This window comes from Zootoca vivipara, chromosome 15 (assembly GCF_963506605.1).
Source record: "Zootoca vivipara chromosome 15, rZooViv1.1, whole genome shotgun sequence".
Lineage (NCBI taxonomy): Eukaryota > Metazoa > Chordata > Lepidosauria > Squamata > Lacertidae > Zootoca > Zootoca vivipara.
In genome coordinates, this window is record NC_083290.1 from 25,537,390 (window position 1) to 25,550,050 (window position 12,661).

General features: G+C 46.5%; 1 protein-coding gene across 1 annotated transcript in view; it reads right to left on the reverse strand.

Moving 5' to 3' along the window:
• Positions 1-3,723: 3,723 nt before the first annotated feature.
• Positions 3,724-12,661, reverse strand: part of ABCG4 (ATP binding cassette subfamily G member 4) — a 35,096-nt gene continuing 26,158 nt past the window's right edge. Inside the window, exons 10-15 of the mRNA XM_035139937.2 lie at positions 12,364-12,462; positions 10,095-10,263; positions 8,602-8,702; positions 7,885-8,043; positions 6,531-6,649; positions 3,724-4,370 (exon numbers count right to left, since the gene is read on the reverse strand). Of these exons, the coding sequence (XP_034995828.1) occupies positions 4,145-4,370; positions 6,531-6,649; positions 7,885-8,043; positions 8,602-8,702; positions 10,095-10,263; positions 12,364-12,462 (873 nt within the window). The 3' untranslated portion in view covers positions 3,724-4,144. The remainder of the gene's footprint in view (positions 4,371-6,530; positions 6,650-7,884; positions 8,044-8,601; positions 8,703-10,094; positions 10,264-12,363; positions 12,463-12,661) is intronic.

Sequence of the window (12,661 nt, forward strand, 5' to 3'; positions counted from 1 at the left end):
TAAATCTCACTTCAACACTGGCAATGGGATTGTATCCTCCTTTGCACCTGAGGGCAGCAGGCTAGTTTACAGGGGTAATGATGGGTCAAGTGGCACATTCACAGCTCTGATCTCCAACAGGGGGATGGACAAGGGGGTGGCTGAGGAGGCACAACAGGGTTCTGTCACTGCCGCCCTCCAGCATTTGCTGCTGGAGGCAATTGTCCTACTGTGCCTAATGGCAGGGCTGGCTCTGGGTACATCACATTTCCACTCATTGTCTGTGTACTGTTTTTGGCTCCTGTCCCAGCAGCAACATTTATAAAAGGACATACACTTAATGAAGGAGGAAGTTAAATGGCAGGCTTTCCCCCTATCCATGCATTCATAAGGTTTGTCTTGCTGGATTAGACCAGGTCTCTAGCACTGGCTGGGAATGCAGGTTTGAAACTGGAAGGGGTAATTTTTCCGGATTTGCTCATGGAGAACTCAACATTGCCCATAGCGCAAAGTTAAAGTCACCTAGCGATACCCTTGCTCCGCTGGCTAAGTGCAGGCAGAACATTGTTGTGCAGCAGAATGCTTAAGTGGGACGCTAGCAACTTTCTCGCACAACAGATTGTGCCATCTGTTGCACAACGAGTTTCTGCTAGGGCTACTGTTGCGTTGGATTCCTCCGTTGTGCAACATTAAAACTCCCAGGTTGGATAGTGCAAGAGCCTTTGCACCAGTAGACAGAGAACACTGGATACAGCCCTAAGTTTCAAGATCTGTAAAATAGGAGTAATAGTGGCATGCTATTAAAATAATAAATGAGATGAGGAAATGATGCTCACCATCTCAGCGTTTGGGTGAGAGGGTGGGCTATAAATCTCTGCTAAAAATTGAAAGCTGTATCTCTGCAGATGTATTGGGCAGCTTAGTTCCTGAAAGGCAGTGCTTAGGACACTACATGATTGCATTAAAGTGCTGCAGCAGATTGCAAAACATCCCCCCTAGCTGCCTGCTTTTTTTGTTATTTTTTTTTTAAAAAGAAAGAATCCCCTCCAAAATCTGCTTTACAGATAGAATTTATTCATTTCTAGCAGCTGGAAGTGCAAAGAGATAGGGCTGCACACGATCAGGATGAAAACCACTGTGATTTCTACCTGCTCTTTCATGACTAGGGACAGAGGAGAAATCCAACTTGGTCCACATTTTAAGGGAAACCTACCTAATTCATACTTCAGCTGCCCTTTGAAATTTACACTTCTCTGAATTTTGCAAAGTAGTTCTCTAACCAAATATTGTATGCAAAATAATAATAATAATAATAATAATAATAATAATAATAATAATAATAATAATAATAATAATAACAACCCACCCAGCATACATTGGAGGGAAGTGTGCATTAATATGCATGTACAGTATTTGTGGAAAAAAACCTAATGCATTATAGTTCAGAAATTGTCTTGCAAAATGTGTGCATTAGGAGAAATGTGTACTAAAATGCTGATAAATTTTCATGAACACTTTTGAAAACAAAGAAACTCACAAACTGCTGCATACATGTGTTGGATTAAACTTGGAAAAAAGAGAAATGGGGAGAAAACAAAATTGAGCCATCTCATTCTCCCCTTTCCAAGAATTGGGCTCTCTTAAAAGGCATCACAACTAACCACCCTGATCTGGAATAAAACACAGCATTGAGATGCGTTGACACAGACATCCTCGCTCTTTGGCTCACGTATCATTTATCTTCCTATATAAATAAAAATGTAAGGCTGTCGTCATGCTGTAGTTTGCATGGCTGCTAACAGATGGCCGCACCAACTCCAGCGTGATGAATGGCAGGCAGGCGAGCACTGTTAGAAGGTGACCTCCTGTTTAACAGAGGGGGGGGAGAGGAGCTTCACACACTGATTAAGCAAGTTAGCAGGGTTTGGCGAGTTGAGTGAGCAAGGGGCAGCAGCCCCTGGTAACTATACTCAAAGCCAAAGACTCTGGTGGCCTTTGTCACAGGGGATACACTTCATGGGAAAGATGAACCAAGCTACCTATAAAAAAACTATAGTAAAGGATGTTATTGCTACTACAGATGGAAATGAGCTCTGCACCCCCGCCCCTTCCTCTCCCATGAGGAACACAGACAAGGTGGGAGAGCTACAGGTTGAGGCATTCTCTTGACAAGGGACTACCCTCTTCCCAAGTGCAAGAGATAGTGAAGGAAGAATCGGAGCCCAAAATGGTTCTTTGTCATCTCAGTGGCCCATCGCCACCAAAGGCTCAGAGAAAGGCAAAAGCATCATTGAGTCTGCCATTTTTTTTGTAGTGACTGCTACAGACAAACAGTTTCTGCAAATGTAAGATTGCTAGAAAGGTGAACAGGCAGCAGGGACAGAGAGGGAACGGAAAAGAGAGGGAATAACAATTAGGCAATACACTATTGATTGTCTCAATATTTAAGATTGTATTCCAGCAAAGGAATGGCAAAGAACCTCGGCTGCACCTTGGCTTCATCGTGCTATAGGTGGCAATCCAAGAAGGACTGGGAATATGCAAAAGTTCTAGACCAGCACTTTCCCCTCTATAGCTGCATAAAGATTATGGCTTTATCAGTGATTGAAAGTGGCATAACAGAGCTATCATTGCTCATGGCGTGCAGTCCTTTATTTACCCCAGTTTTCTCTGGTCAAACAGGCCATCTGAGTATATGTTGTGCTTCAGAAAAAAAAAATCCCCTCTGAAACCTGCTTGACCAAAGACGACAAGGAAGCACGAGGTGAGCGGCGTCCATGCCACGAGCATTGATGGTTCTATGGCACCAGTATTAATTCTTACTTGAGTCTGTCTCCAGCCTACAAGGGCACCAAAGTTTTGTGGAACCCAATCCTATGCATGCCTACTTAGAAGTAAGACCCAATCAGGTCCAATGGGACACTAAGTAAAATTCTGCGCCAAGTAAAAGCTAGGATTCTGCAACCTGCATACCTGAATGCAAAATGGCTCCATTTGCATATTTGATCTCATGCTGCAGAATTCTTATTCTGCAATTTCCATTATTCTGTATTGTTTATTCCTCTCTTGACAATCGCAGAGACGGTGAAAGAGCTATGCAGGGCACTGACAGCCCTTTCCCACCCCCTTTATAAGTGAGGTTGGAGTTGGATTCTGTAGCTAGTACAACATTCCGCGCTCAAACGGAATCCTGGCATAAACACAGCCCTGACTACAGTCTCCCGCCCAAGAGAGGCTGTGGGTGTTCTGACACGCTACTATGAAGTTTAAGCCTCGCCTCACCTTACGAATGAGGCCCACTAATCCTACAGAATCCTCTCGGAGCTGGTTGCTCTGATCTCCTGTTCTAGGCCTGCCTGCAACTCTTGCAAAAAATTGCCCACCGATTATCATTTGGTTTTCTTGTAAAGAAAGAAGAAACGGAGATATTGGGACGGGGGAGGAGGAAAATACAAAAATAAAATAAAAATAAATCCCCATTGCTACAGTTATGGTAAACATTTAAAGCCTTGTGCGACACACACACACACACCTCTAGTAGAAGTCTTCCAGTTTCTTAATATTGATACACATGCTACAGTTATGTCCGCAAGCGAGCAAGTCAGAAAACGGCACAAAAACGGCGGCGCTACAAAACTGTGCTTTGCAGAGGACGTGGTTGCCTGTAGCAAAACCCTCATTTTGCTCCTCGCCCACCCCACCCCACCCCTGCTCCCCACCCCTCGTCTCCTTTTCCCACCCCCCTGGGTCCTGCCCAATTGGATTCCAGCATTTCCCCATCCACCTTCCATTTCCCCTCCTGGTGGAGCAGAAACCAGGTTTCTTCCCACTGTATCCTAATGAGGGCAGGTTTCCCCTCCAGCTGATATTGCTCTGGGAAGAGAGTTTTGACACATTCCATAATTTTACACAAAAAAGGGGGGTGAAGAAAGACCATTTTGCAAATGAAGAGGATGCCTGGAAATATTAAAACAGTTCCGAGATGTCTCATCAACTCTTCTCGACTGAGGTGGCGTGGGCCACCAGCTACCCAACAACATCAACCCTCTCTGAGTCCACGACGCACAGATTTTCCCCATGTCCTTTGGAAAGTAGAAGTAGGTTCGTGGGGGGCAGTCAATAGCATCCACCAAAGGGCATCGGGGATTTTGCCCAAGTCCCCTTTTTATCTTTGGGACTTCACCTTGTACTTCAGGGTGAGGTAAGCCATGAGCCTGAGGATGATGAAAAAAATCCCTAGAACGATGAAGTCAAGGTAGAGCTTAGCTTCCTCCACGTCCAATTCCTGGAGTATCTTTATTGGGTCCTTGAAGGGACAATCGGGCACCTTACATTCCAATTCTTCCCGCTCCAAGGAGTAGATGGTAAGGATCACACCTTCAAAGCCGTACCTGTACGCCAAGATACAAAACGGTGTTGTAAATAAAATGCCAACGCATAATCGGAGATCCCTGAACTTTTAGGCTACTTCCAAATGAAAGCTAAAAAACCTGGGGTGTTTACAGGGTGGTATTCCCTGCTTGGTCCTACTCAGAGCAGACCGACTGAAGTTTATGGACACTGCTAACTTAGCTTCATTAATTTCAATGGGTCTGCTCTGAGCAGGACTAAGCTGAATGCAACCTGAAGATACTCCAATGACTTGCAAAAGTTTAGAATGGGACATATTTTTACACCCCCCTTTCCCCAAGAACTGCAGGTTGTAGCTAACCAAATCCTACTCAGAATAGACCCATTAAAACGAATAAACCTAAATGAGCACAAACTTCAGGGGATCTACTCTGAGTAGGACTAGCATTGCTAGGACCCCATGAGTATTGTGTGACCTGGTGGTGTTGCTCAAGAAACCTAGAATGCATTTCATATGTTTCGGGAATTTCTAATGGTGGGTTGCTGTTGTTTTGTTAGTTTGTTAATCTGGATTAAAAAATACTATTTTGAAATGTGTTTGTTATTTTGACCTGGTTTGCATGACATAGTAAGGCAAACCATGGTTTCCTGTTACTGCTCAAATGTGCCCTCCTTTGCTCCTCCCCAGTCCTTTTCACTGCCACACCAGGCTGAGCTAAAACCAAGGTTTTTGTACTTCCTTCATAGCCAAGAACAGCATGTTTCTTTAATAAAGTTTATGTCTGGTTGTATCAAAACAACAACAACCCTTCAGGCGGTTTACCAAAAAAACACTGAAATTATCATTCGCTAACACTTAAAAGCAACAACTGAAAACCTGCAAAAAATAATTAAAACCCAAGATAAGCTAAAAGCTAATCAAAATGCATGCCAACACTCTACATGCATGAATAAAAGGTAAAGGTAAAGGACCCCTGACAGTTAAGTCCAGTTGCAGACGACTCTGGGGTTGAGAGAGCTGGCGTTTGTCCGCAGACAGTTTTTACGGGTCATGCGGCCAGCATGACTAATCCACTTCTGGTGCAATGGAACACCGAAACCAGAGCAGCGCATGGAAACGCCCTTTACCTTTCCACCGTGGTGGTACCTATTTATCAACTTGCACTTTTGGGCGTGCTTTCGAACTGCTAGGATGGCAGGAGCTGGGACAGAACAATGGGAGCTCACCCCGTTGCAGGGATTCGAACTGCCAACCTTCTGATTGGCAAGCCCAAGAGGCTCAGTGGTTTAGACCACAGCGCCACCCACGTCCCTACATGTCTGAGTAGGTTTGCCTAAACAAAAATATTTTTAGCAGGATACAATAATAGTACAGTGAAGGCACCTGCCTGGTGTCAATAAGCAGGTTTGAGGCTGCCACACTGAAAGAATGCTTTCTTACAAATATAATAATAATAATAATAATAATAATAATAATAATAATAATAATAATAATTTATTATTTATACCCCGCCCATCTGGCCGGGTTCTCCCAGCCACTCTGGGCGGCTTCCAACAAAATTTCAAAATACAGAAATCCATCAGACATTAAAAGCTTCCCTGAACAGGGCTGCCTTAAGATGCTTTCTAAAGGTCTGGTAGTTGTTGTTCTCTTTGACCTCTAGTGGGAGGGCATTCCACAGGGTGGGTGCCACTACCGAGAAGGCTCTCTGCCTGGTTCCCTGTAACTTGGCTTCTCGCAGCGAGGGAACCGCCAGAAGGCCCTTGGCGCTGGACCTCAGTGTCCAGGCAGAACGATGAGGGAGGAGACGCTCCTTCAGGTATACTGGACCAAGGCCGTTTAGGGCTTTAAAATACAAGTATTATGCAGCACCTATAACATTGCCAGTTCTGCAGATTCTGGTCCCAAGCTTTCAAGAGCTTTATATACCAAGAGTAACACATTGAACTTGGCCCAGTAGCAAATGGGCAACTGGTACAAGTATCTGAGCAGAAGTTTCCATCCTGTCAACACCCCTGGTGTAGCATTCTGCACTAGCTGGATTTCCCGGGTCATGTGCAAGAGATTGAGCCCCGGATTGAGCACATTGCAACAATCCCATCTTGAAGCAACTGATGCCTAAGCTACTGTGCAAGACGCACATTGCGTTGCAGAGCCTTGGAATACAGCGAGGTGCGCTTATGCGCGCTAGGAGCCCTACCTGACATAAGAGACATACGAACTCCACTGCAGGTAGGTAGGGATGGTCTTGAAACTCACAAAGAAGCCTGAAAAGAGGAGGACTGGGATGGCTGTGACGGGACCCACAAAGGTGGCCACCTGGAAGACAAAGGAGGGAAGGGAGAAAGAGGCACACAAGTTAAAGAAGACTTCCAGACAAGGACTTTATGCCACCAAATTCAACAGCGTTTTGGTGCAACTGTTTCCATAGTTTTGCATGCGGCTTTTACTCATATTTACACATTTTTGCCAAGCAATTTCTCCCCAATAGAATGCATTTTTGTTTGTTGCTTTCACTATCTGTTGTTTCATGTGATACAACCACCAGACTTAACATGGACACTGGTACCAGAGCCTGCAATAAACCCAGATGCCAACTTTGCTGCCACATACACCCGGACAACACCATTACTGGCCCCAACAACATCCAACATACCATCTCAGGACTATTTAATTGCTCATCTTCTAACATTGTGTATGCCATCAAATGCCAACAGTGCCCTTCAGCTCTCTATATTGGACAAACTGGCCAAACCCTACGCCAAAGGATAAATGGACATAAATCTGACATCAGGAACCACAAGACAGAGAAACCAGTAGGAGAACACTCCAATCTCCCAGGACATTCTATACAAGATCTCAAAGCAGCTGTTTTATTACAGAAAAATTTCAGAAACCAACTGGAAAGAGAAGTTGCTGAATTGGAACTCATTACCAAGCTTAAAACCATGGAGCCACCTGGGATGAACAAAGACATAGGATTCTTATCTCATTATGCATGATCAAGCTTTCTTTAGCGCCTCAGCCCTTGCTTTTTTCCCGCAGGACCTATTGCAGTCATCAGCAGTCATTAACAGCCATCAACAGGTTTACCACTCCTATCAGCCCATCACCCATTCCCACCCACCCCCACCACCCTCTGTATATACATAAGGGTCTGGCTCTTCTGTTTCAAGTGTATCTGAAGAAGTGTGCATGCACACGAAAGCTCATACCAAAACAAAAACTTAGTTGGTCTTTAAGGTGCTACTGAAGGAGTTTTTTATTTTGAATTAAAGAGGTTCACCTTTAAATGAGAACGGAATTGAATTGCACCCCCATCCCTACAATTGGCACTCACACGCTCCATCTTTTAATCTTAATTCCCCCACCCCACAAAGATATCCCATGCACTATCTGTTCAACAGCAGAGGGCAGTTCTTCATGGAAAGTTTCCATGCTGTGTATTCTAAGTCCCAGCCCCATAACCACTACTTTTCCTTGTCCTCTTTCAGGACTTCATCCCTGTGCTGAAAACCCAAAGCACCACCAGCCCCTTTCCTCCCTGGTCTTACTTGTAAGGAGGTGGATGCTGCTCCAATCATGAGCCCCAAGGACTGGGCCACCAGGGCGGTGGAAGTGGCCAGAGCAGAAAAGAGCAGAAATCGGGTGGCTTCCGGAGGCTGGCCCGTCATCCAATACACAATACTGCAGTATGTCATGGGGCATATTACCTGCAGGGGGCAGCAGGGAACAGGTTAGCACTACTTTTTAAGTGTGGGGTTTCTCTCCGCCACCCAGGGCCGGCCCACCCATGAGGCAGACTGAGGCAGCTGCCTTGGTTGGCAGAATCTTGTGGAGGTACCCCATCTGCCCCTTCTGGCGAGATCTTGCAGGACTCTTGCAAGATTCCATCAGAAGCCACCGCCAGGTGACATCTGTAAGCAAGGTTTCAGAGAGAGGGGGGTGAGCACCTTGTTGTTTTGCCTCGGGTTAGCCACCCCTGGTATAAATGGCAGCTGGGGGAGGCAAAAGTCATTGGGAGCAGAAATAGGCACAGTCTAGAATCCCCTGTTGGGACGCGGGTGGCGCTGTGGGTTAAACCACAGAGCAATTAGGCTCTGGGTGGGTGGGAGATGGAGGTTGCCAAAAGCAACCTCTGGAGGGCTACAAGTTCCCCATTCATGGGTTAAAGGCACAGAGCTTCTGTTGGGAGCGGGAAATGTGGCATCTCTGCTCGGGAATGTGGGCATAGGAGAATGACATGAGTACAGAAGAAGCCTAAACCTTACCTGAAAAGGAATATCCGCCATCGTTTTAGCTAGAAAATAAGCCTTCAGGCTGTACCAGTAGTTCAGATGCTCTCTCAGAAACACAGACATCTCTAGCGGGACTGGAGGGGACAAGGAGACAGAGCAGAGCACAGCGTCACACTTCTGGGTTCAGTGTACTTCCCTACAGGAGGCCCCGGTTTCAGCCTGGGCAGCTCAGCTACTAAGCTTGGAAAATAGTTATCTCCCTGAGAACCTGGTGGTCTTGACCCAGGCACCCAAACCCAGGCTAGATGTAAGTGTCTGACTCTCCATGCCACTGTGGCAATCGTCCCTGGCTTGCTTGGGCGCCCCCATGTGACTGGCCTAAAAATACAGAGGCGCCAGTACAGCATGCAGATTCTGCAGCCTGGGAATGTGCCCATGGCGTAAGCAGCTGTCCCTCCAAACCGCCGGCCTAAGAAGGGAGGCTGTTTCTGGGCCAGAGCAGGGCTTGGGAAGAGGATCTGGTTGGGTTGTCAATCACCATGACAATAGGTGGCTTAAATTCAAAGCAAGGAACTGGGAGCGCATTTAAAGACCTACAGTGGTGCCTCGCAAGACGAATTTAATTCGTTCCGCGAGTCAATTCGTTTTGCAAATCGCGGTTTCCCATAGGAATGCATTGAAATTTCTTTTTTTGCCCATAGGAATGCATTAATTAAATTCCTATGGGAAACCGCGATTCGCAAGACAATTTTTTGGCAAAACAAATTTGTCTTGCGAGTCACCATCAGATGGCAGGACGCATTCGTCTTGCGAAATATTCGTCTTGCAGGGCATTCGTCTTGCGAGGTACCACTGCAATTCTTTCCTTTCTTCCTTTGCAGCCTGGCATGGGCTGAACTGGACTGCAGGGGAAGATCCCTGCCAAAAGCGGAGCCTTGCGAACCCAGCTCTGGCAGGGATGATCTCCACTCGGGAGCTCCCAAGTAGAGCCGCTCTTGGTGGAGCTTGGAGCTGATGCGAAACCCCACTTGTCGAGGATGTATCATGAGTGCGCTTTAAAGCTTCTGATGGTTCCTCTGCAGCTGTGGCTCTACCTGCTCCACATCTGACATTATATATGATGTGAGGTTTGGGGCACGTCAGCGTGGTTGGGGGGGGGGGGGGAACTGCCTTACAGGCCAAACTGGGAACCCAGGCAGGCTGCATTAGACCCATGGGCTGGAGGTTCCCCACCTGTGAGCGAGAGGGAGTTAGTTCTACAACAGCTGCTGAGATCTTCCTTGGGGAAAGGATGTTGCTCAGTGGGAGAGCGTATGGTGCCAGCCAGTGTGAATTAGATGGACCAACAGTCAAACTCTCTACTTTCTGTGCTTCTTAAGTCAGGAGTTGGAAGCCACAGCAGAGGACGAGCTGCCAAGAAGGGCTTGGGAGCTCCAGCCCTCCCCCCCCACCCGTCCAAATCTGACCACCGCAATGCCATCATGTTTGGGTATCGCTTCTCTTTCATCTGGGGACAGAGCGCTTACAAGTGAGGACTGTGGGCATCAGGGCAGCGAACATGAGGAACAGCATGGAGAAGAAGAGGAAGCCGGTGTTGTTGAAGACCTTGGCGGCGTCATTGCCAATGTGCAGGTAGAGCAGTCCAATCAGCACACCGATGCAGATGTGAGACATGAACCGCAGGTGGGTTAGCACCTGTGTGCAAAGTGAGATGCGGCAAGTTTAGCACGACTGATCTCGCCCTTTGCGCAAAGCCTTTATAAACATCTGCAAGGTGCTTCACCGTCTTAAAGCCATAATAATAATAATAATAATAATAATAATAATAATAATAATAATTTATTATTTGTACCCCACCCATCTGGCTGGGTTTCCCCAGCCACTCTGGGCGGCTTCCAACAGAGATTAAAAATACATTAAAACATCAACCATTAAAAACTTCTCTAAACAGGGCTGCCTTCATGTGTCTTCTAAACGTCAGGTAGTTGTTTATCTCTTTGACATCTGATGGGAGGGCATTCCACAGAGTGGGCGCCACTACTGAGAAGGCCCTCTGCCTGGTTCCCTATAACTTGGCTTCTCGCAGTGAGGGAATCATCAGAAGGCCCTCGGAGGAGGACCTCAGTGTCCGGGCTGAACAATGGGGGTGGAGACGCTCCTTCAGGTATACTTCAGCTACGCTTGTCACTCCTTTTCCCATTTCACAGATGGATCACTGAGGCTGACTGATAGCAAGGTGGCTCCACAATAAGTCAATAGCACTGGCAGGACTTGAGGCCAAGATGCTCCTACCTACATTTCTCTCCGCCTGATCAAGCCATGACTCGGCTTCGCTGCTGGACTTGGAGTGAGGCCCCTTTATTTCCCAGCTGTTGTTGCCCCCTATCAGCACACATTGATGGGAGGAAAGAAGGAAGCAGAAAACTGGAGGGCAGTAGCAGGACACGTCCTTCTGCTCCTGATTGGCCGGAGGTAGTCACATGACTACCTCTCACCTGCCTATAAATACTACCTGGGTTGACCTCTCCCCTTCAGTCTGAGTCACCAGCTTCATATTGTCTTGCCTGTTGCCCAGATTCCATAAGACAGAACTGAAATACCCCATTTTTGTAGCAAAATATCCTGTATCACTCAAGTAAGGGGTAAGGAGAGCTTGGCATGCACATCAAGAGTAGAGGTGGGGAAAAGGGTGCAATTCATCTGTTGCCTCTTTGAACCCTGTATTTCGGCTTCAATCTGGTCCTAAGTAAAGATCAGCTTTAAACTTAGTTCCTTAATTCTGCATTAAGGCTGGGGACACGCCATCCCTTTCGTGGGCATTCAAAACACATTCTTTCCCTCAAAGAGTTATGGGAATTATTTTTGCTTCCTATGTTTCAATGGGACATAATAAGGATATTAAGTCTAAGGACTTAATTTCACATTTGCTAATTGCTGCTAGACAAATCATCACCGGATGGTGGGGGTGGGGGGGGAGAGATAACCTGAACTTACAGCATGATATAGAACGATTCGTGCTTTGGCAATAATTACATGTAGAACCCGGTTTATGCAAGGAAAAGAGAAACCGCATTCTGCCACCCGGCAGAACTGAATTACCTACGCATCCAGCAAATACTTACAAAAATACACAACCACTGCAGTTATGAACATTTCGCAACTTTAATGTATGTAACATGAACTCATGAACTTTTTATTCTTTGAGGAGGTCGTGATGCGCCTTGCACTAGTCGTTGCCCCGCCTTTTCCCTGTGTTTTAATATTGCATTGCTTTCCTTTTGAATAAATAAACCTTTTAAAAAAAGAATCCCAAGCATTGTAGTTTTTAAGGGTTGCCGGGAATTGTAAGTCTGCGGGGGATAAACTACAGCTCCCAGAATTCTTTGTGTTTTGAATGTGCTTCAAAGATATAGGGTATGCACAGCCGTAAGTCTGTGATTCTGGTCCTCCTGGTAGATGTCTTGACTTTGGGGACTATAGCTCAGTGGTAGAGCAGGTGCCTTGCATGCAGAAGGACCCAGGTTCAACACAAACCATCTCCTCATTGCCCTGATTCTGGAGTACCTAAAATAATGCATCTGTTCCATGTGTGCAGAGTGCCTCTCTTATCTCAGCGAGATCCCCAAAAACCTGGGAAGGTCTCTCTGCTCCCCGCGCATAACTCTTAAAACAACAACGCCCCGAAACAAGCCACATCGTCCACCCCATACCCCATGTCCCACCCCCACATCCCTCCTCCTCCTCCCACAACTCAAGCTCCTCCCTCTCTCGGCTTGCCCCTCCCCCAAGCCTCACCGTGTCTCTCATAATAGACAGGAACGTCCTCTTGAAGAGAATGCAGAATTGGGTCATGGTGCTGGTGGCAAAAGTATGGCTCTCGATGTGGTCCAAATCCTGAGAGTGACACAGGGCCCCCAAAAAAGAGAAAAGGGGTGGGGTGGGGAGAAGGAGGTTAGTGGAACTGTCATGACTTGGGTGGTGAACATGTGTGATTTTTATCATTGTTTATTTTATTAGCCTGCCTTTCCACCAAACTGAAATGCAAGGTGGCCCACAAAAACAGAAATAAGTGATACACGTCAGAGTCACCACT